Below are 27410 nucleotides of genomic sequence, written 5' to 3' on the forward strand. Positions count from 1 at the left end.
GGGTTGCAGGTAATTTCCAAACTGCAACCTAAACTCTGAGAAAATCTGAACGTCAGTGTATTATGAGGATCCAAAAGATTTGTTAGCAAACTCCTGCGGAAACCAGACCTTTGAAAAATATTTTTAAATATTTAAATGTTCTTTTTCAAAAGATTCTGTATTATTCCACCATTTCTGGATTCACATCTCCTTCTAGATGCTTCAACAACTGAAGACCTTTTACGACTCCGTGGTGGCATCAACCATCTTTTACGGTGTGGTCTGCTGGCGCAGCAGCATCTCCACTGCTGACAGGAGGAGACTGAACAGGCTGATCAGGAAGGCCTGCTCTGTCCTGGGATGCCCCTTGGACTCAGTGGAGGTAGTGGGCGACAGGAGAATGGTGGCGAAGCTATCATCCCTGCTGGAGAACACCTCCCACCCCATGCGGGACACTCTGACGGCACTGAGCAGCTCCTTCAGTGACAGGCTGCTGCACCCACGGTGTGTGAAGGAGAGATACTGCAAGTCTTTCCTTCCAGCTGCTGTCAGACTTTACGACAAACACTGTGCTCAGTAACCACACACACACACACACACACCAGAAACGGACAACTCACCACCGTAACAACCTCAGGCATTAGCGACTGCTGTTGTAAATATGTAATTTTTTGTCTCTATATATTTAGTACATTGTTATGTTGTTATTATTTATCGTTCTAAATATCTGTTATTGCAGTTTCTGCAGCTTTCCTGTTCTCTGCACTGCCACTTTGCTGCTGTAACACTGTGAATTTCCCCACTGCGGGACTAATAAAGGCGATCTTATCTTATATTCAGCGTTTTTCTGACATTTTTTTCCATTACGATGATTGGACAGAATGTTCAAAACTTCCAGTTTCCACAACTTTTCATGCATTCTTCAACCCCTTCTACTCATTCATACTTTCAGCTAAAAACTCCATTCAAGACTCAAAATGTTCAGAAACTTCACTTTTGGTCATTTTTTGTATTCAACTTTGAAAGTGAATGGTGAGCTCATCCAAGTGGGCCAAAAGCTGGAAAACACTGGCAGTAGATTGTGTACTACGGCATGGATAACTCAGTCATGATGACCAACAAGAGTGTCCTGTGAAGCTAGTGCTTGGCCGATTGAGTCTGTGTCCACTGGGTTCATATTGGCCAGACTGGTCTGTAACGTTTGTTTTAAATATCTGGGCCCAGAAGTAGACACAGAAATAGTCACCGTAGAGCAGGTGAACTCTTTCAAGATGAAATATCAAACAGCTTTTTAATTTTCATTTTGAAATGGTCATAGAACACCCACATGAGTATTAAATAAATTAAATATTTACTTAAATAAATAAATGTGGGAAGTGGGGTCACTGGACTGCTGGGCTGAAGGGCAGCAGGTGTGCTGACTCCTGACTCACACTCCTGCTTTGCTCATATTCATTAAGTGTAATCCTAGAACATGTGTAAAAATTACATTTTCAAGTTTACATGATCATTTTAATAACAGTCCCCTCTAGGCTTCTTTAACATTTCGAATTTTAGTCTTATTTTTCTGCACAAGATGCTTTGAGGATGGAAACCCAATATTATAATCATGGATTACGGTGCATATAAAAGAGAACCTAACCCTTTTTAAGAATTCACATTGCAATGCAGCAATCTCCACTAAAGTTGGAAACCAAAGGGAGAACCTATGAAATGTATGACGTTCTATAAAAATGAATGGGGCTCTGGCGCTGTGAGGCTGTGATGTTTGTGTAATTTCTCACACCAAAATGAACGTTTCAAATCTTCAACTTTATATCTCATTTAAAATCCGGACGAGACCTGCTAGGAGGAACGTGACACAGCTACTATAGATGATGCGCCATGTTGAGCTTCCAGTGACCAGTATGAGAGAGTGTGAGAGCGATAACACCAAATTTAACACACCCATTCACACCTGAGACCTTGCAACACTAACGAGTCACATGACACCGGGGATGGAAGATTGCTAATTGGGCACAATTTGGACATTTTCACTATGGGGTGTACTCACTTTTGTTGCCAGTGGTTTAGACATTAATGGCTGTGTGTTGAGTTTTTTTGAGGGGACAGCATTTACATTGTTATACAAGCTGTACACTGACTACTTTACATTGTATCAAAGTGTCATATCTTCAGTGATATAATCGAATATTTACAAAAATGTGAGGGGTGTACTCACTTTTCAATTCAATTCAATTCAATTTTATTTGTATAGCGCCAAATCATAATATACATTATCTCAAGGCACTTTACAGGGTAAGGTCAAGACCTTACTTTGTTACAGAGAAAAACCCAACAGTTCCCACAACGAGCAAGCGCTTGGCGACAGGGGGGAGGAAAAACTCCCTTTTAACAGGAAGAAACCTCCAACAGAACCGGGCTCAGGGTGGGCGGCCGTCTGCCTCGACCGGTTGGGTTTAGGGGAAGATAGAAAGAGGGGGAGGGGGAGGAGAGGGGAGAGAAGAGAGAGAGACCAGGAACAGCTGTGTCGGTAATGGCGTTATTAATAATAAAGACAGGTAATAGTAATAGTAAAGATGAGTAGTGGTGGATCTGGATCCTGCTGCTCCCGAGGCAGAGATACCTGCAGAATGAGGACAGAGAGAGGGAGAGAGAGGAGAAGCACAAAACTACGGGAGAGAAAAAAAAAAACAAAGTTAATGGCATGAAGTCATTGAGAGAGAGCGGGGGAGAGAGACAGAAATAGGGAGAGAGCGCCCAGTGAATCATGGGAATCCCCCAGCAGTTTAGCTCTATAGCAGCATAGCTAAGGGATGGGTCAGGACATACCCGAGCCAGCCCTAACTATAAGCTTTACTAAACAAGACAGTTTTAAGCCTGATCTTAAAGGTAGAGAGGGTGTCTGCCTCCCGAACCCACACTGGGAGCTGGTTCCACAGGAGAGGAGCCTGATAGCTGAAGGCTCTGCCCCCCATTCTACTCTTACAAACTCTGGGAACCACAAGTTGACCTGCATTTAGAGAGCGAAGTGTCCTATTGGGAAAATAGGGAACTATAAGCTCTCCAAGGTACGATGGTGCCTGATCATTAATGGCTTTGTAGGTGAGGAGGAGGATTTTAAATTCTATCCTGGAGTTTACAGGGAGCCAATGCAGAGAAGCTAACACAGGAGAGACGTGATCTCGTTTCCTCGTTCCTGTCAGTACTCGTGCTGCCGCATTCTGGATCAATTGGAGGCTTTTTACTGAATTTTTGGGACATCCTGACAATAAAGAGTTACAGTAGTCCAGTCTTGAGGTAACAAATGCATGAACTAGTTTTTCAGCATCCTTTAGACATAGAATGGGTCTGATTTTAGCAATATTGCGCAGGTGGAAGAAGGCTGTCCTAGAGACTTGCTTTATATGTGAAGTAAAGGACAAGTCCTGGTCAAAAATGACACCAAGGTTTCTGACTGTAGCACTGGAGGCCAAGGTGATGTCATCCAGAGTCAGTATATTATCACATAGTGTATCTCTGAGGTGTTTTGGGCCAATTACAATAACTTCAGTTTTGTCTGAATTTAAGAGTAAGAAATTACTGGTCATCCAGATTTTTATGTCCTTAAGACACACCTGAAGCTTGGCTACCTGGTTAGTCTCACCTGGCTTCATGGATAAGTACAGCTGGGTGTCATCTGCGTAACAATGGAAATTCATCTGGTGCCTCCTAATAATGTTTCCCAGAGGAAGCATATATAGACTGAAGAGCATTGGTCCTAGCACAGAACCTTGTGGAACTCCATGACTGACTTCTGTGATGATAGAGGAGTCATTGTTAACAAAAACACTTTTGTGAGATACTGTATAATCTTTTCTAATATAATATTGTTTAAAAAGGCTGTTATTATTGGGATGTGGCACCTCTTCACATCATTTACTTGGGTATTAATATTTCCCCCAGGCTGTCAGATCTGCTTGGTCTCAACTTCAACCCCTTACTTAAAACAATAAATAATGACCTCCTTTGCTGGATGGACCTCCCACTATCCATTACAGGAAGAGTAGCCTCTGTGAAATTGACAGTCCTTCCCAAAATAAATGATCTATTCACCGTGATTCATGATTGCTAGCTAACTCGTTTTGTGTTTTTTATTTCTGAATACCCAAATTTGATATTTTTGAGCTGACATCCTATATCATATATGGCTGTAAAAGCACTATCATGTATGATGTTAAAATGGCTTCAATCATTCAGTCAGTCACTCAATTATGAAAAAACTACTTGATTAAACAACTATTTGAATTCTACTTTTAATGTCTGTCTTATTGTGTACTATGTATCTTAAAACGAGAGTCCTGAAGAACTACTGTGGGTTTACATTCATATATGTACAGTATATACTGTGGTCATCAACAAATATCCAGCCGATGATGGGCAGCATCTCTTTACCTGTTGTTTTTTTCATCCATCGCACATTGTTCCTGCTCAGCCCATTGTGACTACTCTGCTATTATGAGAGCGAGAGGATGCCAGCGTTTTCACTGTAAACAGCTCTTCAATAATCGCTACTTATTGTGAACTGATGTCACAGTACATGTGTCAGGTGTGGATTTATTAATAAAAGAGTATATTCACCTAAACAGTTGGAGGACATCATATAGGGGATGAATTCAATGACATGGACGCCTGTGCAGTACAATGTAGTATAATGTGTTACTTGCTTATAATCATTTCTGCTTTGTGTAGAAAGTGTTGTACAAGCACTGACTGAACATAGATGTCCTTAAAAAAGAACATCACAAACTTCTCACACTGACGTGAATGTTTACAGATCATTTACTGACATGCTTCCAGTAGAAGGGATGGGCAGACAAATTTCATTTTACTATTTTATTTATCTGAGGTCAGAGGTGTAGGTTTGGTATCAAAAGGGTAGACAACAAAGTAAAAAATCTAAAATATATGTTATATATCCTTAAATTCATCTATTATCTCCTCTTCTGCATGTTTCTCATATTTATTTCATCTGCATTTTTAGCTAGTTACACGTAAATCAATGAAAGGAAAACAGGAAATTTTGTTGGCTTAGTTTTTCAGAAGTTTTCAGCCTCATCTCATCAACCTCCCTAGCAGATGTTGTTTTCTCAGTTGTCATGGAGATAGTTTAGTTGTCATCACATGATCTACAGATGCAATTTCAGTTGCGTAATGGGACTCTTGACTTCAGTGAGCTTACCTGATTAAATGCTATACTGTATATTACCATAGACTTGAATTAACAGTCTCAGCAAAAACTTAGCATTATAAACTTCACAGAGGTACTTATTTAGGCCTGTTGCAATGGAGTCCTTTAACTGTCCGTGTTTTTGTGTCCACCCCAATAACATTGTACATTTCAACATGACTATGTTGCCAGTCCTGTATGTTGCTCTTGTCTGCAGTAATTGCCTCTGTTTCAACCTCGCTGCTTTAGCTCCTTTCACTACCACCTGTTTACCTCTTACTGTACATGTACATTAGTGCTTCACTAACAGCTACTTTTTTCCACTTGACTGTCTACGTTTATTACCACCCAGCTTCCTAACTGCATGAGTTGCCACCTGCTGTTTTTAAAAAGGCTGAGTGTGTGAGTCAGCATGATGACACACTGAGGAACTGTGTGATGTTTCCTCCTATACGCTTTGTTTCAATAAAGGTAGAAAAATACTTAAAACTATACCAATGAAGTTAGGGGATGGTGTAAAAGGGAATCGAGGCTACAAGTCTGCAATAAACCCACAAAAACAAAAAAAAAAACGTGGTGAGTATATTACTGCACTGAAGAAAAGATGAATGTGTGGAAGCATGCCCTGATGGTTGCATAATCTCATGGCTGGCAGTCAACACTAATGAGAAGAGGCTAACACAGTGGCAAGCTGAACAGTTTTCCCTTCAATAAAGAGTAATGATTTATGACAGCTCAAGCATAAACAATATAACATGCAGAGAGGAGAGCACATCCTAGCCCTTTATGACACAGAAACCCCTACACTCATCTGAATAGACATTAATTATTCCTTTTAAAAAAAGATCAGGAACACGTGACATAACTCCAGCAGGGGCTTCTCTACAACCATGGCTATATTTGGCTGTTTGTGTTATGAATAAAGAGTAGTTTTCATGGAAATGTTATATAATAATCCTTTGTTTGGCTATTTTAATAGCCAGTGGTGCCTTTTACATAACAAATCAAATACGCTAGTATGCAAAACTGTGGCACAATCATCTTATTAAAGGGTGGTAGTAGTAGCAGTAGTACTAATAGTGGTAGTAATAGTAGCAGTGGTAGCATTAGTAGTAGTGGTAGCCATAGTAACAGTGCAAGACCAATAGTAGTAGTAGTAGTAATGGTAGTGATGGTTGTATTAGAAGTAGTAGTAGTTGTAGTAGCAGAAGTAGTAGTGGAAGAGGTAGTCTCAATGGCACTAGCAGTGATAATAGTAGTAGCAGTAGGAGTAATAGCAGTAATAGTTGTAGTAGTGGTGGTGTGGTAGTACTAGTAGTATATCCGGTTGTTTGTGATGTGAATAAAGTATAGTTTTCGTGGAAATGTTATACAAGCATGCTTTGGTTATTTAAATAGAGCCATCTGTTATGTAACAAAACATGTAAATATGGAAAACTGGGGAACAATCATTGATATAAAATCTGTTATATGCAAACAACAAAGGTGCCTGTTCAGCCGTCACTCTGACCCCCGGGCCTTCACCTTTGTCTGTACAGACACAGTTCAGTGCAAATTCCGGTCCCCTGTTTTCTTCTGACGCTTCAGGCTTTTCGTAAAGAGATGAAAATGCTCTTTGTGGTTAACATCGTCTTCAGTTGAGTTTCAGCTTTCCTTTACTAAATGCCTCGTGCCACCCACATTTCAGCGTCGCCTGTGAGCGTACAAGCAAAACAAAACTGTGCCAGATTTGTTTTGCTGTTTAAGTGTGCAAAAGTGGCGAAGGTGTTAGCAGATGTCAGGCCTGCAGCACATCCCACAACAACAGTTTGACTTGTTACTTCTTGCTCTGCGATCAGCATGGTAGTAGTATCAGTAGAAAGTGTAAATGGAACATCAGCTTTTTAAGTTGTTGTTTTATCTTCGTCTTATGCTACGCTAGTGTTTGAAGAGCAACACATGGTAGACTTTGTCACCTTTTGACTTCTCTGTGCAGGAAGTGGCCTTTCCATCAATACTCAGACCTTCTCAGATGTGCTGTGACACAGAATGAGTTGCAAGAGATGGTGAAAGTTTTTTCAACAAAATCTAATAAGCTCCAGCACTCTTGTGATACTATATTACATGTCTGCTGATCTTTCTGGTTCTTGTACAGTTAAAAGGTTTGTGTGTTGTGTGTGTATTCATTTGTTTTGTCTGTTTTTTTTGAGAGTGAAAAGTCATTCTTGACTTTGGAAACAGCATTTGACAAAACAGGCTCATTACAAGGTCAATTAATAACTATCAAGTACTATTTACTATTAGTGGTGTTATAGCAATAGTGGTACTTAAACAGCAGTTGTAGTCGTGGTGGTAGTAGTAGTAGAGGTTGCCACTGGTAGGAGTAGCAGCATTAAGTACTTACAACATTACTCGTAGTAGTAGTAGTAGTAGTAGTAGTAGTAATAGTAGTAGAAGTGGTATTGAAAATACTGGTACCAGCGGTTCAATGGTCAGAGAAGAAATAAATGCTTTTACTGGTCAGTTTTTAAAGGAAGTGACGTAACGGCCGTTTTCTTACGTTACCTGGATACGGTTGCTACAACAGTTTGTTTCCCCCTTTCCCTTAACTTGCTAAAGCAGCTTGTCCGCCACCAAATATTAACGTTACCCATCTCAGCTACAGATGGTTTTCCGATAGTTTCCGACAGATGGCTTTTGTTTCGCAGAGCCACAGAGAACCAAACGGAACCTACACGTTCTCCAGCCGCCCCAGACCTGTCGAGAACCGCCCCAAGTACAGAGAACCTCCGCCGGAACAGTGAGTGCCGTCGTGGAGCCTGTGCTGTTAGCGTTAACACTGATATTGTTTTGGCTAAGTGCTAACGTTGCCTCGGTGGAAATAACTGCTGATAAACTCTTGCTAAACTTGAACATAACCCATCCAAACCTGTGTAATGTCTACAAGCAGCGACATGGCAAGAAAATATCAAGAAAATGGTGAAAATATTTCAAATTATCCAGCTGAAGAAATATTCAATGCAGTGGTGTAAAGTAACTGAGTGCATTTACTCCAGTACTACACTACACTACACAGTTCCCAGGTATTTATCCTTTACTTTAGTGGGCTACTTTCATGTATGTAAATTTAGTAGGGAAATATTGCACTTTTTACTCTATGATATTTATCTGACAGCTATTACCAATGAAATATGATGCACTGTTACAGTGTTTAAAGTAGTAGGTCAAAGTTAGCTCCACCAGCTCAGCCAGCTACATCACTGATAATTAACATAGAGTTTTACAATATATGATATATAAGACTGCATAACGAGTAGTTTGTTACTTTAAGTACAATTTCCTAATAACACTTTTGTACATTAGTACAATTTGAATGCAGGATATTTCACTTTAAATTGTGCATTTTTACAATGTGGGATCACTACTTTTACAGAGTATACTTAGTACATCTTCTACCTCCAGACAGAAGGAAAACCCCTGAAAAATATCAAAAATACTGCCTTGTTCAACAATCAAATACTGGCTTAACATGGAGAAGCATTTCACCTTTGAAGCTAACAAGTGTCAGGAACAGGTGCTACTGAGCTGACTTTTCTTTTTGTTTTGACAATGCAGAACACACAGTAATTATGGAAACATTATGTATGACCGTCGTGTTGTCAGAGGAAACACTTATGCTCAACACATCATACCAACTGTAAGTATGAAACATCCATTTCACTATGCTTTATTGCTGACAGGTTTGCCCATAAATACACTTAGTCCTTAAAATGTGTTTCATCATGCACTGTTGACAGACAGCCCACCCAGACCCTGCTGAAATACAAAGACAACAGGAGATCAGGAGAAGAGCCATTGCTCGAAGACGTGCCAGAGAGCAGCTCAGACCCAAAACTCCCGAAGCTCTGCAGGGCAGAAAACATATTGACGTACAAACAGGTCAAGAATTTCTCTTAACGACTTCAAAACTTTTACCTCTTTGCCTTTGGAAACCAGAAACACTTTTTTAAATACTCTTTATTTTCAGATCTTTATCTTGAAGAATTGAGTGATGTTATAGTGGCTACAGATATTGAATGCCAGACTGATGCTTTCCTGGACAAACCAGCGACTCCACTCTTCATACCTGCCAAATCTGGCAAAGACGTGGAAACACAGATAGAAGAGGGAGAGGTGGGTAATTCATATGGGAGGTCTGGCCACTTTACTTGAAGGGATTGCTCCACCAACTTCACACATAAAGCCAGTTTGTAGTTGCATAATAATCTCTTGTTGCTCGAGAGCTGCCACTACCAACCTACAGTAAGTGTTATTACATCATGAAGGTTATCGCAACTTGGGGAACTTTATAGTAAACAGAAACCCAGTGTTGTGGTGTTTTAAAGACATTGGTGATTACCAGGTGGAGAGTCTACAAAAGGATGTCACTTGTTTCATTATGGGACATGTTGGAGCCAGTGTATTTTACTTTGACCCATACAAGGAACTAAAAGTCAGAATATGTTAGCATCTACTGGTTTTATTCTGTCTCTTGCGAGTCCCCTAAATTTATGCAAGTGAAATACTAAATTGCTTTCAGATTAGTGTTGTCATGTAGGATATTAATGGAGAATAAAATGCAAAATGTTTGCAGATTTGATCAAATTTAATGTAATGTTTTAACGACTAGTATTCTCTGCAGTTGTTTGACTTTGACAGGGAGGTGCAGCCGGTGTTGGAGGTCCTGGTGGGTAAGACAATAGAGCAGTCTCTGCTGGAGGTGATGGAGGAGGAAGAGCTGGCCTGTCTGAGGGCCCAGCAGAGGGCTTTTGAGGAGCTCCGAAATAATGAGCTGGCAGAAGTGCACCGACTTCAGGAGCAGGAGAGACGCCACGTTGAAGAGAAAGTAGGCAAATTAGAAAAAATAGGAATAGGTCTTTATCAGTGTGGGAAAATCAGGAAAAAACAGTGATGCCATGAACACATCAGTCCGGAAGATGCAGCTGGGACTGGGCTTAAGCTTAATCTAAACCCAGTGGGCAATGATCTAGACGTGTAACCAGGCTACTGAAAACTCATGTCCTTAGATTCTTATTACAAGTCACATGACCCTTCGTGACCACACTGTTATCTGGCAAGGTTAGAAGTGTAATGGTTTTTTCACAAGAGAGATTTCTGTATTGATGTGTTTCCGCTGTGCACTGTGAAAAGCACTTCTTTCTGTGTGGGGAAAAAGGTCATATTAAGTGCATCAGTCAGACTTTAACAGTGAAAGAATCATAATGCGATAACAGTTGATAGGTTGGTTTGCTTATGTTGTCAGGAAGACAATGTCAACAATCAAATCTTATCTAACTGTGACTAGAGTATCTGCATTTTTGAGCATTTCATTCTTATTCATTTATAAGTAGGGAAGCTTTTTTGTGACTTCAAATGAGATTGTTGGTTATTTATTAACAAATATTTCATGTTACAGGAGCGTAGAATTGCCCAGCAGAAGGAGGTGCTGAAGAAAGAAAGAGAGACTGCAGAGAAGATTGCTGCACGGGCATATACTCAGCAGTACTTGGCTGATCTTTTACCTGCAGTCTTCACCTCACTGAGAAGCCATGGCTACTTCTATGACCCTGTGGAGAAAGGTCAGCCTCCCTTCACTGCATTGTTTTCCTGCACCGTTCAAACTCAGCTAGCCCTTTCTGACACGATGCATGTACAGTGACACTTCCTCCTGATAAAAACTGATCTGTGAATAGTAGCCTAATAGATACGCTCATTCATACTCTGTGTGTGAAAGTCTTGATATGAGTGTTTAACCTTTTTATCATATTTGTGGTTTGATTTCCAGATATTGAGACCAATTTCTTCCCGTGGCTGATGAATGAGGTTAACAACAGTTTGGAGAAGAGATACGCAGCAAGAGAACTGCTGGACAGTAAGGGAAGACAGTATAATATTTTAAAATTGAGGCACTTCTGTGTTCAATCTGAACAATTATCTAATTTTGAAAGCTGTATTTTTGAATGTTTGTTCCATTTTCTCACTGAGCAGTACACAAATCCAGTGCTGTCCACCAGCAAGCCGTCACACCAGGACAAACCATTATTGTTTGACGGCAAAATCCAAGATATGGGTCTCCACAAAATATAAACATCTCATCCTTATGTTAAAGAATATCTGTTTTAAGATTAAGCCAATCCATTTGTAGCCTCTAGAGAGTTCCTCCTAAAAAACAAGCATGAGATGTGTTAATATAACTTTCTTGTAAGTTGTTTCAAACTAATCAACACGTTCTAGTTGCTGATGCTTTTATCCTTGACAGCAAAAAGGTATTTCCCAAGTCCTCCTCCAGGGGTCATCAGGTCATAGACATTGTTGGAGTACCATCTAGTGGTTCTTTGCACACATTACAGAAGTTACCATTGTCAGACATGGAGTATTGTGCACAGAGCAGAATGTGACTGAAACATCTTCATCCTGTGTGTCTGTTTCAGCTATCATCCATGATGTTGCCCAGAAGAGACTGGGGGGGTACAAGGAGTTGGACACACAACCTGCCAAATCTGACATGTAGCACAGTGATAAAAAAAAAAATCACTGAGATAAGTCAATGGCATGAATGTATTATTAACAATAAATTTTTGCTGACAAAACTAAAAGTTGTTTCTTTGATAATATAATACCAGTGTGTGTGTGTGTATTTAGCTCAGGGTGAATCATTACAAAGACAATGTACATCAAGGACACCAGTGTAATGAGGATTATTCTGTGAGCTCAAGATATTTGCTCCAATCTTATAATCAGCAATATGATTGTAATGATTCAATGCTGCATTTTCTATATTTTCACTCCCTCTTGTGTATTGTGAATCAAGGATTTCAGTTTATACAATATGAAGAGTTTATATACATGTTCCTTGAAAGGTGACCTTGAGAGTTTCGTCAGTGTTTCAGTGTTTTCAGTTTTCTTCATTTTGCTGCACATGGATGAGTCATTAGGAGATAGTTTTTCTGAAAATTTCAGTCACATATTGCGGCCTACATTAGCTTTTGGAGATTTTTTTAATTAGTTGGTAGATATTTCATGGTTGTAATCAAACCAGAGCAATGCAATTATGAAATGAAATGAGGACATGTTTTATATCCTGAGCCATTCTTGGTAATCTTTAGAGTCTTTATCGTTTTCCTCATTTTTGTGATAGTCAGTCAAAACAGCCTGTTTTCTGTCAGTTGTACGTCTTACCGCTTATCAGAAGACAGTTCCTGCCTGTTACCGGGTTTTCAAAACACCAGCCAAAGAAAATCTGACCAAAAGAAGTTTTATCTTAAAAACGATAAGTCATAGAGCAGATGAGCAACAGTTTTTAAGGAACTCTAAATATTTGAAGGCCCATTCAAAGCGGCTTGCTGTCACTATCTATTTGCATCTGGCATTGCTCTGCAAACAGTTCATTCAGGTGCCCTAAAAGGCAAATTCAAGGGTATTTTGCATTGCTCAGACTTCAGACTTGCTTGTGTTATCATCTTCATGTTGTATTTATTACGGCCCACTAATATTGTTTGGTGTTTGTTTGGCCGTATTTTTATATTTTAAACATGATTTTAAATTAAATTGGCTTGATGATAAATGCAGTGGTTGACAATGGCCATGATGATAAACGTCATGGCTGTTAGGTAACACAAAGTGTTTAGGCGCGACTGTCACATCACTCTTTGCTTTCGTATTATGGTGTGAAGTAGGTCTCACCTCCGATATATACGACTCTATTTTAATCCTGTCTTCTCATTGGTCAGCTCACTTATGACGCCTCCCCTCTCACTTCCTTGGTTCAGCGAAGGGCGGATGACGCTCATTTCCCCAGTGAAATACTGTGCAACAAAAAAAAAAAGTTTCTGCAGCGATGCCACTGCAAAGAAAAAGTCTTTACACAGCGGATAGATGAGGATTAAATGTATTTATTCAGTATTATAGATTGTAACAGTCACTGCTCAAATAATTGTACTCACATTAATTTATTTTCCTCTGCTCAAGTGGCTTACACACATTTTTTCCCAACAGATTGTTGCCAGGTAAATACAGAAGCATACAAAATTGTCTTTTTGGTAAAAGAAAGTAAGTTCATAACACCCAAAAATACAATTATCTTTAAAGGTGTGATTCCTACACATGTAGAATATCTACAGTATGATATACGATTATTCTAGGGAGCAGGATATGTACATTATACCCCTGGCCTGCAAATTGTGTTATTGTATGTAATTTGAGTGTAATGTCATGTTATGGTTTATCATTAGTTGTGTGTTAAAATCAGAAAATAAGAATAACAATAATAAAAGGAATCAAACAATAAAATCCTTTGAACTACATAATGATAAACAAATATAATAAAGAAGTATTAAAATAATAATGGTCTAATAAATAAATAATGGGTTTATCCATTACACCGACAGTATGTAAATACAAATGAAAGAAAATAATACATGTCCATCATGTGTAATATACATCATTAATGTACATTAAACACAGTTTGATTTGTGTACCAGTGATTAATCATTGCCTTTATTAGCTTGAAACAGCAATGGTATGTTTTCATAATGGCAACCTCACAACTTGGGTTGCAACCTTAACCTCTTTATGAGTTTTATGGGCCCCTAAAACTATCTTCTAATGATGAGCTGACTTTCATTTTCCTGTTTTTTTTGTTTTTGTTTTTTTTTTGTAATTCAAATTTTTATTACTTTTATCTTGGGCAAAGGACAGTGCATTGTATCACGCTGCGAGAAAGTTCCTGTTGTGTACAGTTCCTGCTAACATCAGTGGTACAAATTAAAGCAATAAATACAAAATGAATAAAAGTCAACAGGATAAGGAACATTATTATGACTAGTAAGAATATCCATGCTGCATACAGTATATTAACTACTATCAGGGGCCAGTGTTCATACTACAGGCTTATTGGTGAGTGGGTTCTAGGTCCGAAACAGATCCCAAACTGGTGCCTTACTCTTGTTTCTGTCATCTATCTTGTTAAGCATCCACTGGAAGATGAAGCTGTTGTAACCATTGAGTCTTGGGTGTTTTCCAGTGTCTAGATATTATCCCAGCAGCCTCTGTGATGCATACCTCCATCTGATATGTTGTATTTTGGGTCCTGTCCCCTAATAAACTAATAAACGCAGCCTACTAACAGAGATAACAGCATTGCCCTTTCAATTGGTCAAATATATGAAACTTTTCTCTGGCGGGGGGGGGGTAATTGGCCATTCCAGTGTTTCAGGTTTGATTTTCATTTTTCCATGCCAACGACCCCCCACCCCCCCCAAAACATAATTCTCTGTTGTGGTCCTATTCAAAACAACAAAACCCTGCTGCAGGTCGGGGAAAGACCCTATTCAGTTCAAATGTCCCCTTCATAATTATGAAACCGTCTTAGGTGTGGTGGTAAACCCCCCCCAGGAGAATCCCCTGCGGGTCGGACCCTGGGGTTTTGCGCCCTCCAGCCTACCGGCGGCGGCAGGAACAGGCTCCGCAGTCGGATGTGTGAGCGCCATATTGCGCCTGGCTGAGCCGAGGGAGGGGAAACCTGCGGCTGCGACCTGAGGCCCGCGGCTCGACCATCACCTCTTCTCCCGGACCTCACCGGCTCCGGTAAGACTTCACGTATGTTGCTCCGACAGCTCGAAGCTCTGCAGAATAAACGCACTTTTCGCACTTTTTTTTTTTTTTTTTTTTTTTTTCCGCGCACTTTCTGCTGCTCTGCACAAAGGAGACAAATCTCACAACAGGTGTCTGTGGGATTACAGCGAGGATGTGGCTGACTGCAGCACGGAGCCGGCTCCTGCACGAAGGGCCCCCCCCCTGAGCTCTAAACCTTTTGTTTGTTTTTTTTTTTTAACAATTTAACGAGTTGTGTTATTGTGAAATCTTTGTCTGTGTCGTCCGAAGCTGGAAAGGTGGAATCGCTGGGCTCGACTCGTTTCCCCGTCGCTGTGGGTGTGAACTCATTTCACCCACGGAGGAAACACACACACACTGAAAATCATCACTTTGTTGCAGGTTCTTACACTGTAACAGCCTCTGGAGGTGACGGCGTCCTGGAAGTTACCTGTATTTTTTTTTTTTTTTTTTTTTAATTCAACGTTGTTTTCTGCATTTCTAAAAGCGACCTCATAAGCGACTCAGATAAATGTCTTCCGTTCACCTGACTCGGGGTGTGGGTCTGTTAGCGATGAAGACGTCAAAAGAAAAGGCCAAAACAGAGCAGGGTGGGGACTCCAACTTTATCATAGCTAGTGGGTGAGGCATGTTGAGTACCATATTTAACCTGCCTGGTGCCTGGATGTTCAACTATGTTAAGGTAGAATGAAAATGTAGGATTTCCGGTGTGAAATTTCACAATAAGATTATATAGACCCCCATATCAAAAACTATTAAAAGTGTATTGAACAACATTTGGGCCTCTCATCTCAAATGTAGGGATTTGATTTTTTGTTTTGTATAATAGTAAATTAAATATATCATTGTGTTTTTGAGTATTTGTCAGACGCTATTTGAAGACCCCACACTGGGTTCTGGAAAATTGTGACTGTTGCAGCTATAAAGCTATAAATGACTGAGTTGGGTCGAACAAAATACTGTTGTATTTATTTTGTTTTGAAGAAATGTCAAACAGAAAATGGGAAACAACGTGCACATACCTGAGCACTTTATTAGGAACACCTGCACGCCCGCATGTTCATGCAGTTATTCAATCGGCCAAACATGCTGCATTTCTGAAACCGCTGCTCTCCTGAGATTTCTATGTGCGACAGTCTGTAGAGTTAAATCAGGAGATGTGAAAAAACAAATTGCATCCAGTGAGTGGGAGTTCTGCAGACAGAAATGTTTTTTGATGAGAGAGGCCGGAGGAGACTGGTTGGTACTGACAAAAAAAAGGCTGTGGTTACTCAGATAACCACTCTTCTGAATCCAATAGGACACCTTTGGGATGTGATGAAACAGGCAGCATTAGTATGCAGCTGACAGACCTGCAGAAATGATGTGATGCAATCATGTCAACATGGAGCAAAACCGCAAAGGAATGTTTCCAACACCGTGTGGAGTTCATGCCATGAAAAACAGACTGTTTTGGAAACAAATGGAGACCTACCCCACTATTAGTATGGTGTTCCTAATAAAGTGCTTGCTGGGGGCATGTAAGCAAAACTGCAAGGAAGAACAAAGACAACAATACAATACAATGAAAATGATCAATGGCTCTCTTTTCCAGGAAGTCCATAAATGGTTCCCATATCTTTTCAAAGTGTTTAGTCGTAAGGAAGAACATGATGAGTTACTTCAGAGATTTTGAGAAGACGCCCTGACTGATCAGAATTGACCAGGCTCTTATTTTGAAGGTCGGCCGGGCGGACTTCCTGTGCTCGCTGCTGCCAGCTTGCTGGTGTGCGCGCTGATCCACCCTGATGACTGTCGCCTGCAGGAGTGCCGAGCTGCCCTCAGCCGGGTTTAAGTAACGCTGAAGTGGCTGAAACTCGTTTCTCCTCTTTCTCTGTTTTCAGAAAGACACAGCGAGAAGCAGAGCTACACGGAGCACAGGTCTCTTCTTCTTTGGAAACTTTTTTTTTTTTTAATTTAACAGCTCCTCGCACAGAGCCAGGAAAAGGACGGAAAAATGCCCAAAGCGGTAAGCAGCGTTTGGTTTACTGATATTTTCACTGACTGCTTGTTGTGCCACAGCTTTATAAGTTGCCAAGCTTGACTGAAACAAGACAGGGGGCGAGAATGGAGGGTTAGCTTCCTAAAGTCAAACGACTTAATCCTCTTTTTCCACATGAATCATCTTAGGTTGAAGAATACTTAGGTTTTTGTGAACTCTAATATGTGGCACAGTGAATGGTAACGTTAATATAATCTCATCACACTAATGCCAGAGTATTTCATTTTGTGTACACATGTCATAACTCTGTGAAAGCTCTGGCAGTCTTTGTTTCAAAAAGGATCTGTGAGGTGATACTTTATAGGATTTTAAATAATTTGACATTTGACACAAAATCTTAAATCACCTCTTGGCAGGGGCAGATTCAGTGTTGAAGGGGATGCTATGTTTGGTTAATTCCACTTACTTTAACAGGTGGCTTCTTTTAGACTTGAAATGAATGGGCCAGAACTGAAACGTGATTTAGAAATAAACCTTTTTATAGAGTGAATCAGAACCAGAGCTGTACCCCGTCACAGAAGGACATGTGATCCTGACATTGACACTAATAGTTACAGTAAGTCTCTGTTAAAGGGAAATGCCACTCAAATCACACACTCATCCTGTATCCTGGGGGTGGGGGGGGGGTGGGGGGGGGGGGGGGGGGGTGTGTCCCATATGTATGAGAACATCATCCAAGCAAAGGAACAAGAAACACACACAGATGAGCATCATTATCTTACACTTGTGCAGCATGACACGATAAACAACGGGGGTGGAAACTCTCTTGTTTGCATCGACAGGAGGTTGTGATGAATACAGGGTTGTCTCTTAGTCATCGGAGGTTGTTTTCCAGGCTGAAATTTGGGATTGCTCTCCACTCATAGTCATCTTGACTAGGAGACTTGCAAAAAAAATGTGAAAGAGTGACTTTGAGTCTTTATGACATCGGTAGCTTTTCATCATCAGAAAAACAAACAAACAAAAAAAAAAATTCATTATTTGATGAAATTGTCCAATATATTTGAGCATTTTGCTGCCTTCAGTTACTCTGGACTCATTATGCCCCACCCCAGTTATTACATACTGCACAGTGGCACATGGCACAGGTCCCTCCCTCAGCTCACTGTTTGGAAATTTCTGGTAGGCGTATAACAGCCTACGCATATATGTTTTACAGCATTAAGGAAAATATGATGGAAATTAATCACACATCACCACTTTTTTTTTAAATTTAGCACTAAATACAACTTTTTTTCTTCTATCCTCTGTTCTTTATTTTAAAAAAAAAAGCAGGACAGAAAGTCCAGAGACGCCTGAAACATACAACTGCTTTTAAAGTTTAATGAGCAACATATTTAAAATGGGGAACGATTTTTGTCATAAACAGACAAAAGCAGAGTCAGGAGTTGGCGCCCGGTCAGATCATGACAGAGACACGTTACTGTTGAACAGAGTAGCGTGTTGTGCTGACAGTGACTAAAGCCCCGGTCAGTGTCATAAAGTGTGTTGTTGGTTTGTTTAGAGTAGCCTCAGGGTTGTCATGAGCGTCGCCGTGGAAATGACATCACAACAGTCTGATAGCAGCTGCTCAGTTGCCACAAAACAGCCTTTTTAGATGGTAATGTCAGACTGTTTTCTTTTCCATGATATCAAGAACCCCCGAGCCTAAAGTTAGATTTTTTTTTTTTTTTTTTTTTTTAATCCTCCAGTTTACAGACTGTTCAGTATGTGGCCTCATGACCGACCCAGCTTTTTACAACATGGCATGAAGGATATGAATAGGACACTAAGTCTGTTTTAATGAAGTTATTCCTTCGATGCTGTTTGGACCAGAAAGTGGCGAGCCTCCTACTCTCAGATTAATCCTGCAAATGCAAAGTCTCACTTCTAGCATTGGCGAGATATGTAAATGAGGGTTTTATGTTTTGTCTTCGGTGAAAAGTGTGAAATTGGATTTCAAGTTTGAAGAGTGTCAGTGGCTCAAGCCTGTAGCCAGGAGTGGGGAAGGCAGGGGATGGTGGGGTGTCAGGAAACAACCCCCAAAAGCTACAGAGAGATGAGCCTCATGTTACACACGTCCTGCAGCTAATGATTATATTCATTATGGCAGAAATAGTTCATCAGGCAAACACACCCAAAGATATTAAGTTTACTGTCACGTATGACAAAGAGAACCAAATTCTCACATGAACCAGAAAAATTGTTGAGCATTTTGGCTTGAAAAACGATTAATTGATTATCAAAATAGTTTCCTGTTGATCGATAAGTCAATAAATTGAATAAGTGTTCCAGCCCCAGTTTAATTCCCTTCTGATTTGTATAATGTTATGGTAAAGCATTATAAGTACGTGGAAGAGAGATGTTCAATAGACACATACAATTCAAGTGTTGCTTTCATGTCGTTTTTGTGCGGACATGCCCAGCGCCCCCTCATGAGTTCCAGTTTCCTTCTTACATTATCATAGTGATGTTAGTTTTTTATGTCACTTTACATCTTTTAATTGTAAATGATATTTTAATACCAAAGAAGCAAATCAAGGACAAAACAGTGTAGAATACAAAAAATGTGTAGAATAAAAAAATGAAAACTAAATCTCTTTAAAAAAACTCCGCTCAAGTTGATTATTCTGAAAACACATCAAATGTGACAATACTATATCCACAGAGGAGTTGATGTGATATTGATGGGTTTGAACTCAGCATCCTCATCCTACACCTTCTCTCCTGAACTTTTCTGTCATCCTCAAATGCCAGCTCTCGTCTAATACACTGCAAAATGCCCCTAAAAAAATGTTAACACCTTTAACAGCTGCCTCACATCAGACTGCTGTAGCACGGTTGAGAGATTTTATTGTGAAGTCACAGACAATTATTAGTAAAGTAACTGTAGTCAGCCTTGTTATCAAAGATCAAAGAGGGTAAAAGTGTTAACTTGAATTATTACAGTTCAGATACTTGGCATGATATCAAATATTCCAACCTGGTGTGTCTGGAAAAGAGAAACTGGTTTTACTCCAGAGGAGCGAGACGCCCAGCGGCAGGAGGTTGGACCAGATTTGAGGAGCAGTGAAGACTACTGTACCGGTGCTTCTGTGACTCATGTTTCACTTATCTGAATGACACATCGTCAGAAGTGAAGGATAATGCTTCTTAGCTCTCCCAGAATCCTGTTTCCTTGCAGGTCACAGCCCCACGACACAAACCCTTTCAAGGCGTGGTCACAGTCAACATGGATGGGTGTTTTCCTTTTTCATGTCCAGTTCTATTGTTAGTATTTCTTTCTTTAAATAATTGATAACTCAATCATACTTGGAACGCCCGCCAGTCCTGATTGACCGATCCCAAAAAGATCACAAGTCCTTTAACTGTCATCCATCTGTTACATGTGTTTAATGTTTACAGAGCCTGTGAAAAAAAACCAACACAATATATATCACTTTCTAAAGCCAAAATGAAAGACACAATGGGCCTTTTCTCTCCATCCTTGTTATGCTACTGCTCTACACTCAAATGGTAGCAATTCATTTATGGCTATATTGCTTTCAGACCATTTTCAGCGGAGTCCCCATGGCAACTCCCTCTGCAAAAAAGCTCCTCTAAAGCCATGCAAACTATGCAGAGGGTTAAATATTGAATGGTCATCACTGAAGAATGCAGTGCAACCTATTCACATTTTAACCACTGAAGTGATGACCGCCTCAGTTCTTTAACTTGACCCAGAGCAGCTCCTTAACCTCACCATTGAAAAGGCTGATGGAAAGCTATTTGGTTTATGATCACATATAGGGAAGGGTGTGTACTTCCACTTTGTGGACTGAAACTAGGAAATATGTGGCATTCTTGGCGAATGGCTTGATTGATTAAATTGCAGAATAGTACCCTTTTCTGTCAATGAATCAATGGATCGTCTCAGCTCGAGCCATCAGTCGAAACCTCTGTGGGCTTTCTCTTGTGAAAATCTTTGGGTTTTACACAGTTTGTCAGACAAAGAAGGGATTTTTAAGAGGTAACTGTTGGCTTTAGGAAGCTGTATTTTTTTGGGGGGGGGGGGGGGGACATTAACAATACAATTCTTTCACATTTTAAAGACAAAATGATTAATTGAGAAAATAATCACCAGATTAATCAACGATTAAATTACTGGTTAGTTGCAGGCTTAGTTTATTCATATTTGGAAACCTTTTGCTAAGATTAGGACAGAGATCCCACATGAGTGAGTTGGATATAAACATGTAGGTGTTTTATTTTATTGAAAGTGGTTCTTGAGGGAGGGAGAGGAAATGGAAACATTTTTTCTCTGTGGATTTGCTTTTTTATGTTTCTAACTATTAGTTAGAATATATAATCACATGAAGAGGAAACAAAAAGGTAAAAAGATTAATATAATCTGACTTTTTTTTTGTATGAATACAGTAAACTGGTCTGTCTAGCGTTGTGAAGCTTGATACTACTCTCTGTGTAGTAAATATGTAGCTAGAGCCAGCAGCAGGTTAGCTTAGCTTTAGTTACCTGTAGACAGAGCCATGCTAGCTGCTGCCTGTTTTTATGCTAAACTAAGCTAAGCTAATTCACTTCATTTTTACCACACATACACAAGAGAGCATTTATTTCTATCTTTCTTTTAAAAGGACGGTGTATAGCTCAAACCTAAAGGATGCTGTGTGATTGTAGCTACAAGCTAATTTGCACCTGAGAAGTTGAAGCAATTTCCGTGTTAAACTGAGTCCCGCACATTGTTGATCACCTGTATTTGGGTTACATTATTTTAGTTTTTCCTCCGCTTTGCCTGCGTTACCATAGAGCTTGTGTTATTGTTGTTATTGTTACTTGGTTACCAAAGTTTTGTACCCTCCACCAAGAGTGTGAAAGTGTGTCTATGTGTCATTCTAGCAGGTGAGGTTTGGGCTCCAATGCCCCTCAAGCCGAAATGATTGAGTCACTTACTACAGTCATGACTTGTGAAGCAGGGATTTATATGGTTAAAATGAACGCCTGTACTTTCCTCTGACTAAAATCGCTCATTGTGGAACTCTGGGTCCTTGCCCAGTATATTTTTAGCATATGTGTCATGTTTTCTTTACCTCTGTGAATGGTCTCAGTTTATTGTGAGTTTCTGTTGGAGGACCTCTCTTTGAGATCAGATATCACTCACTCAGTGGTTTCTGTTGGCTTGTCTGCTCCACACATTCACATGTTCCATTCTCTGCCTGTTAGGGTGTGTTTTATTTTCTCCTAGGTGCTCCATCTGTAACTGCTGTAAAATATAGAAGCATCCCAAACTGTCAGAGCCGCCTCTACCAATTCACAGAATCCCCTTTTTAAACAAGGGAAGTCTCAAAATATCACTTCTGCCTCAGTTTTGTGGTTGTTTTTTGGTAATCTGGCTCCTCTGGGATGTCGATGATGATAGCGAGGGACTGCTCAGGCGCTGCAGCTGAAAGGGGAGCTTTGTTTTGCTGTGTAAAGTAAATGCAGTGTTTCCCCCCTCCTTCCCCTGCTTTCTAGCTGTGAGTTGAAGCTGGTATAAGTCGCTCTGTTCCAAAAGTTTAAAATTGTATGCACCATGTGGCACTGTAGCAGCGCTACAAATCCTGAGCTACACACCCTGAGGCTCTGAGGGTTTCATTATTTTGATTTCTGTTAGTAAAGTAAAAGTTTGCTGTGCCACGGATCCTGGGCTTGAATTCCCAGTGAGTCATCTCAGCTACTTAACAGCAGCAGACACATGGATGAAAAAAATGGGACATCCTTGAAAATCCACTGTCTAGACTACTTCTGGACATTACAGCGGTGAGGTGCTTTCCATCCAATGCTGTGATAGGATTTACCTTCTCTGCAGCAGGATTTAAATCTGTCAGTTAGTTGTTCAGCCTGTGTAGCTTCACAAGAGTCGATGCGGCTCTGACTCACCAGACGAGTCACTACTGCAGCTCAGACATCCCTTTTGCCGTGGGCATCATTGAATTTGTTCACCGCTGAGGCTCAGCGCTGCTCACAATGGGCTGGAGTTGAAAGATGTCACTGGAGGCTTGTGTTAGTGGGCTTTCTCTGTCTTCACTCTGTGTCCACTAACCTCTTTGTATCATTTTCACTGAGCGCTAATAAGTTCAGTCTTTTCATAACCCCACGCAAATACCAGAGACATTTGACATTATACTCACAGAAAAGAGATTCAGTATCTGCATTACCTCAAAGCAGCTATTGTAAATATTTGTGCATTGTTGCGTGGCCTTTGTATGAAATTCAGATGCCATTTGTTGTTTACAGACCAAACCTACAATACAGAATATTGTTTCTCCTCATTATGGGACGCAGTTGACGTCAGTTGTCATTATTCTGCATCAGTCATGCTATGTGTAATGGTTTTGAAATTGTGCATTAATCACTGGGGTGGATCCCTGGAAGTGGACATTAAATTGTCTACCCATAAGACAGGTTTCAGTGCGATGGACTGCCTCTTTGTGTATGCACAGGTCATTCTGATCAATCATTAAACTGAGAACTGAATGACGTGCCTTTTTTTATTTTCCTGTGAATGGCGGTGAGTGACTGAAAGAGCTGCTGTATTCAGTCCCTTCACTTTGTCTATCCAGAATAACGCGCGTGGTGCCTCTTAGTTGCTTGTGGAAGTAGTGTCAGATATGCCTCTTTTTTTTTCGTTTATATGGCGATGCCTTATTTCCTTTATGTACATGTGTTTTAGACCCAGCACTTCATATTACATCCAAAACACCAAAGATTTTGAGCTCCCTTCAATCAGCCCGTCTGTTTCTGAGAAAGCAGAGATAAACATAGAGCCCTGTGTGTTTACTCTGCAAATACACCCTCTACCAAACACACACACACACACACATACACACACACACACACACATACACTGAAGCAGGGCTCTGCAGTACTACATATTGGTGCTTTCACCTATAAGAGCCTCCCTGTTGCTCTGGGTCAGCTTTTCAACACTTGCTCTCTCATGTTTTTCCACAGGTCAATGTTCGCGTCACCACCATGGACGCTGAGCTGGAGTTTGCCATCCAGCCCAGCACCACCGGCAAGCAGCTGTTTGACCAGGTACAGTGGACATCAGTTTGGTCCTGACCTCCAGCATCATTGGCGCTGACGCAGAAATAATGTTATCACTGTCACAGCGTGGAATGAAAGTTTATGTATAAAGTCACTTTTACAGAGACAATCAATACAAATCAGCCTTGTTGTGGTATTGATTAAAGCAGATATAAATGATATGTACAAGTGTAAAAACAACAAATTGTGATTTTATGGGGGTTAAGGTAATGGGAAATTATTCATTAAACAAACAAGGTATAATGTGTTAATTAGTGAGTTTAGTGGGGCTGTAAGTGGATGTTGTTACTTTCAGGTAGAGCAAGGTAGGTTAGTGGTTTCCTTCTGTTTCCTGTCTATATGATAAGATAAGCTAAGCTAAGCAGCTGCTGGGTCCAGCCACATAATTAAAATAACCATGTTTCCCAGAAATGTGGAGCAATTCCTACAAATGCTTTTTTTTTTTTCTTTAAATTTAACCCAGCACCTGTCTTTAAAGATTTTGTGCTCTCCAATAACAAAGAGAATTTACGTGTTTCAAAATAGAATTAAATTAGTTGGAATCTGTGTTCAAAGTCCAGCTATACTTTGCTGTTGCTTTGAATTTCCGCCGTCATCACTACAAACTACTCACAAACCGCTGCAGCCTTCGTCATCGTGTCAGTTAACTGGACTGACGTCACTGAGAAAGATCTGCGTTAGGGGAAAGTGACTGCCCTTATTATCATCCCCCCAAAGCTCTTTCCATTCGTTACATCCAGGTCTGAAAAGTTATCTCCTACAGACGAGATTACAGGAGCTTTTGGCCTCAAGAGTCCTTATCAGTGTGTGTCTTCCCGGTGAGAGGCAGAGAGGTTAATGGTTTCTGGTGGTTCATAAAGAGAACGGTGCAGACCTGCTCTGAATGAGAAGTGCCTTAAGACAACTTCTGTGGTGATTTGGTGCTGTATACATAAAAATGGACTTGACTGGTGGTTAATAACGTCAGGTTAACATAACCGGAGTGAACAAACAGAACCTGGCATTTATTGAACTAATGATTAATGACATTAGTGATTTTCCTGAATGAAGCCAGTGAGGAAGTGAAAGGCTGAACATTTCTCTTGTGGTTGTTGCTCTCAAGTATAGGAAACTTTTTTTTTTTTTTTTTACCATGGATTAAACTAATTTATTTTCAGGAGATAGTGATCCCCTTGTTCTTATGGTGTTTGGCACCATGTTAGAAAACCTCACTCACATTTTCTTGTTATACTTTATTCCGTGTGCTCATTTAGAGGACAGCTTGTTGTCTTATGTATATTTAAATATTTTGGTAAATGAACGCTGGTATCATTTGACCTTTAATTGTCACCAGGTGTGTGCAACTGTGAATTTTGAAGTCAGTTTACTAATATTTGCCTATTACAGCGGATGTGGTTATGTAATAACAAGAAGTATGTCTCTCTGTATTCATTTGCATATTAATATTGCAATTGCAGTATCGTCAAGCAGGCAGTTTTCTTTTAATTTGCACTGTTCCTCTTGTTGTGCAAAGCTGCTGTGAAGCTCAGTGCCTAAAATCCAAATGTCACTCACATGTCATCAGCGTCAGCTCTCATGAGGCTGTATGACAGCACTGGGTGAGGAAAGGCATTGTTTTAGCCACTTCCTGTATAACTCGTTTTTCAATAGCAAGTTTAGCTGACTGTGTGGCTGCCTGTCAGAGGATTCATCCCTTCATGTCTGCGGCTCTGTAGAGAACGTTTTAGTCAAAGAATACGTGAAAAGAATCATGCCAATCATAATATCCATAAAAACCCACCAGGCTTAATCAGATATTGGTGATATGAATCTTTTGAATCTTTTGGGTAGTTGGGTAGGAATCAGTGTTTAGGAAGAGTTACAGCAGAGCTACTGTTTAAATGTGTAGAGCTTTTAATGTGTGGTTTTGTTAAAGGAAGGAAGAGCTATCACCTGTGACATCTCTATCTATTTATGGGTGTTGGTGAATTCCCCAGCCTACTTGTTAGAATGGCTCTCAGTGAGGTGTGCCACAGATAATCACTCACTCCCTCTATTTCAGTGCAAACATGAAATTTAATAATCTGAGCATGGGAAGCTGTCTACGAAGCTTCACACCCGAGCTGCCGGCCGCAGGTTAATGCTGCTGACATTGAGCTTGACTGGCCCGAATGTGTCTGTCAGCAGCCTGGTTTCTTTTCAAATCGGCAGCAGACACACTGGGTCACAGTGTGTTCGACAGCTTCTGTGGAAATGCTGAGTAACAGCAGTGAGCTCACTCTCGAGGCGAGCGTGAGGTCTGGCATGGCCCCTGTGGTCAGCGCTGATCATAGCCTTAGTCCCTGTCATGGCGCTCTCAAAGAGAAACGCCTGCCACTCCCCAACACACCCTCGTTCAGTTTCACTTCCATATGACTGAGCTGCTGCTCATTTCATTTTTTGAGCTGGGTCCTCTTAACTAATCATTTGTATTATTGTGGCTTCAACAAGCTTTCAGTGTCAGCTGGAGAATGCTTTGGATTGGTTAGAAGCTGGAGGAGGGTTTTTAAAAAAAACAAAAAAACATGGCAACAGTTAATCTATGTCTTGAACTAAATCCAAGTCCAAGTTATGTGGCTGACAAGTGCCAGGAGCAAAATATGAAACTAGTTCACTTAGACACCCAACCCACATGTCAAAGCCACACACCAAAAAAAAAAAAAAAAAAAAAAAATTAGCTGCTAAGTGAAGAGAGGGAACATGCTGCACGATGGCTTTTCTTGTTAGCTGTAGTATTTTAGCTGAACTCTCCTGGCTTTGTAACACTCCCTTTAGTGTTCGCTTCAGTCACAATGAATGTGTGGTCTGACAGCAAGAGACCAGTTTCCTTTGGGGCAGTGCCCACTGCCCCCACCCCCGTCCGGCACACTCCTTCATCTTTGTGCCGGTAGGTCCCTATTTGGGGCCTGACTGGGCGAACCCCTCCCTTCCCCTCCTCAGCCGCTGGAGGACTCCACATTACACAGCCCAGAGGATGCAGTGAGTAATGCTGTTTCAGCCCCGCGGCATTCCTCTCGCTCACCGCAGGGCCCGAGCTCCCCTAAACCAAGACGGGAAACTTTCACTCTCTGACAGAGGAGTGTGAGACGAGGCTGCAGACTGAAGTCATGCTAACTGACTTTTGCCCCTTCAGCCGCTGACACAGAATCTGTAAAGGTTTAGCCTCTTCAACCCGGCTGCAAATGTTTCACTGAGTTTACAGTTTTTTAATCATTGCCAGTATGAAGTTAGACTTGTGCTTCTGCTTATTACAGCTCATAAAAAGCTGCTCTCGAGGAGTTTGGCCTCCAGATTTGATATATATGGGATTATTTTTTCCAAGGCTGGATACAGTCGCTAAGAGATTTTGCAAACAACTGCCCGCAGCTCACATGGTATCTGCAGGTCCTGAGAAGTCTGCGTGAGAAGTGCCTTTGACTGCAAGGTCTTGCAAAGTGTTACATTTAACTTGGTGATCCCTGCAAAAACCCT

The 27410-nt window shown here is 40.6% G+C and overlaps 2 protein-coding genes across 3 annotated transcripts in view; both read left to right on the plus strand.

Annotated features, from left to right (window-relative positions):
- The first annotated feature begins 7725 nt into the window (after positions 1–7725).
- On the plus strand, positions 7726–11815 carry rsph3 (radial spoke head 3). Of its 2 annotated transcripts, none has more exons than XM_071468044.1 (8): positions 7726–7967; positions 8783–8864; positions 8965–9106; positions 9195–9340; positions 9849–10052; positions 10623–10785; positions 10992–11078; positions 11638–11814. In XM_071468044.1, the coding sequence occupies exons 1-8, from the start codon at positions 7858–7860 to the stop codon at positions 11715–11717; spliced, it is 1014 nt and encodes a 337-aa protein (XP_071324145.1). In that variant the 5' UTR covers positions 7726–7857; the 3' UTR covers positions 11718–11814. The 2 variants fall into 2 exon arrangements, with proteins under 2 accessions (XP_071324145.1, XP_071324146.1); XM_071468045.1 differs by lacking the exon at positions 7726–7967 and adding an exon at positions 8003–8250 and having other exon boundaries at positions 11638–11815.
- Positions 11816–16594: 4779 nt separating this feature from the next.
- Positions 16595–27410, plus strand: part of ezrb (ezrin b) — a 29503-nt gene continuing 18687 nt past the window's right edge. Inside the window, exons 1-2 of the mRNA XM_071467658.1 lie at positions 16595–16826; positions 23826–23909. Coding sequence (XP_071323759.1) covers positions 16815–16826; positions 23826–23909 — 96 coding nt within the window. The 5' untranslated portion in view covers positions 16595–16814. The remainder of the gene's footprint in view (positions 16827–23825; positions 23910–27410) is intronic.

The sequence above is a fragment of the Trachinotus anak genome, unplaced genomic scaffold (assembly GCF_046630095.1).
Source record: "Trachinotus anak isolate AG129_WGS33_773 ecotype Australia unplaced genomic scaffold, CSIRO_AGI_Tana_v1 ptg000031l, whole genome shotgun sequence".
Taxonomy (NCBI): domain Eukaryota; kingdom Metazoa; phylum Chordata; class Actinopteri; order Carangiformes; family Carangidae; genus Trachinotus; species Trachinotus anak.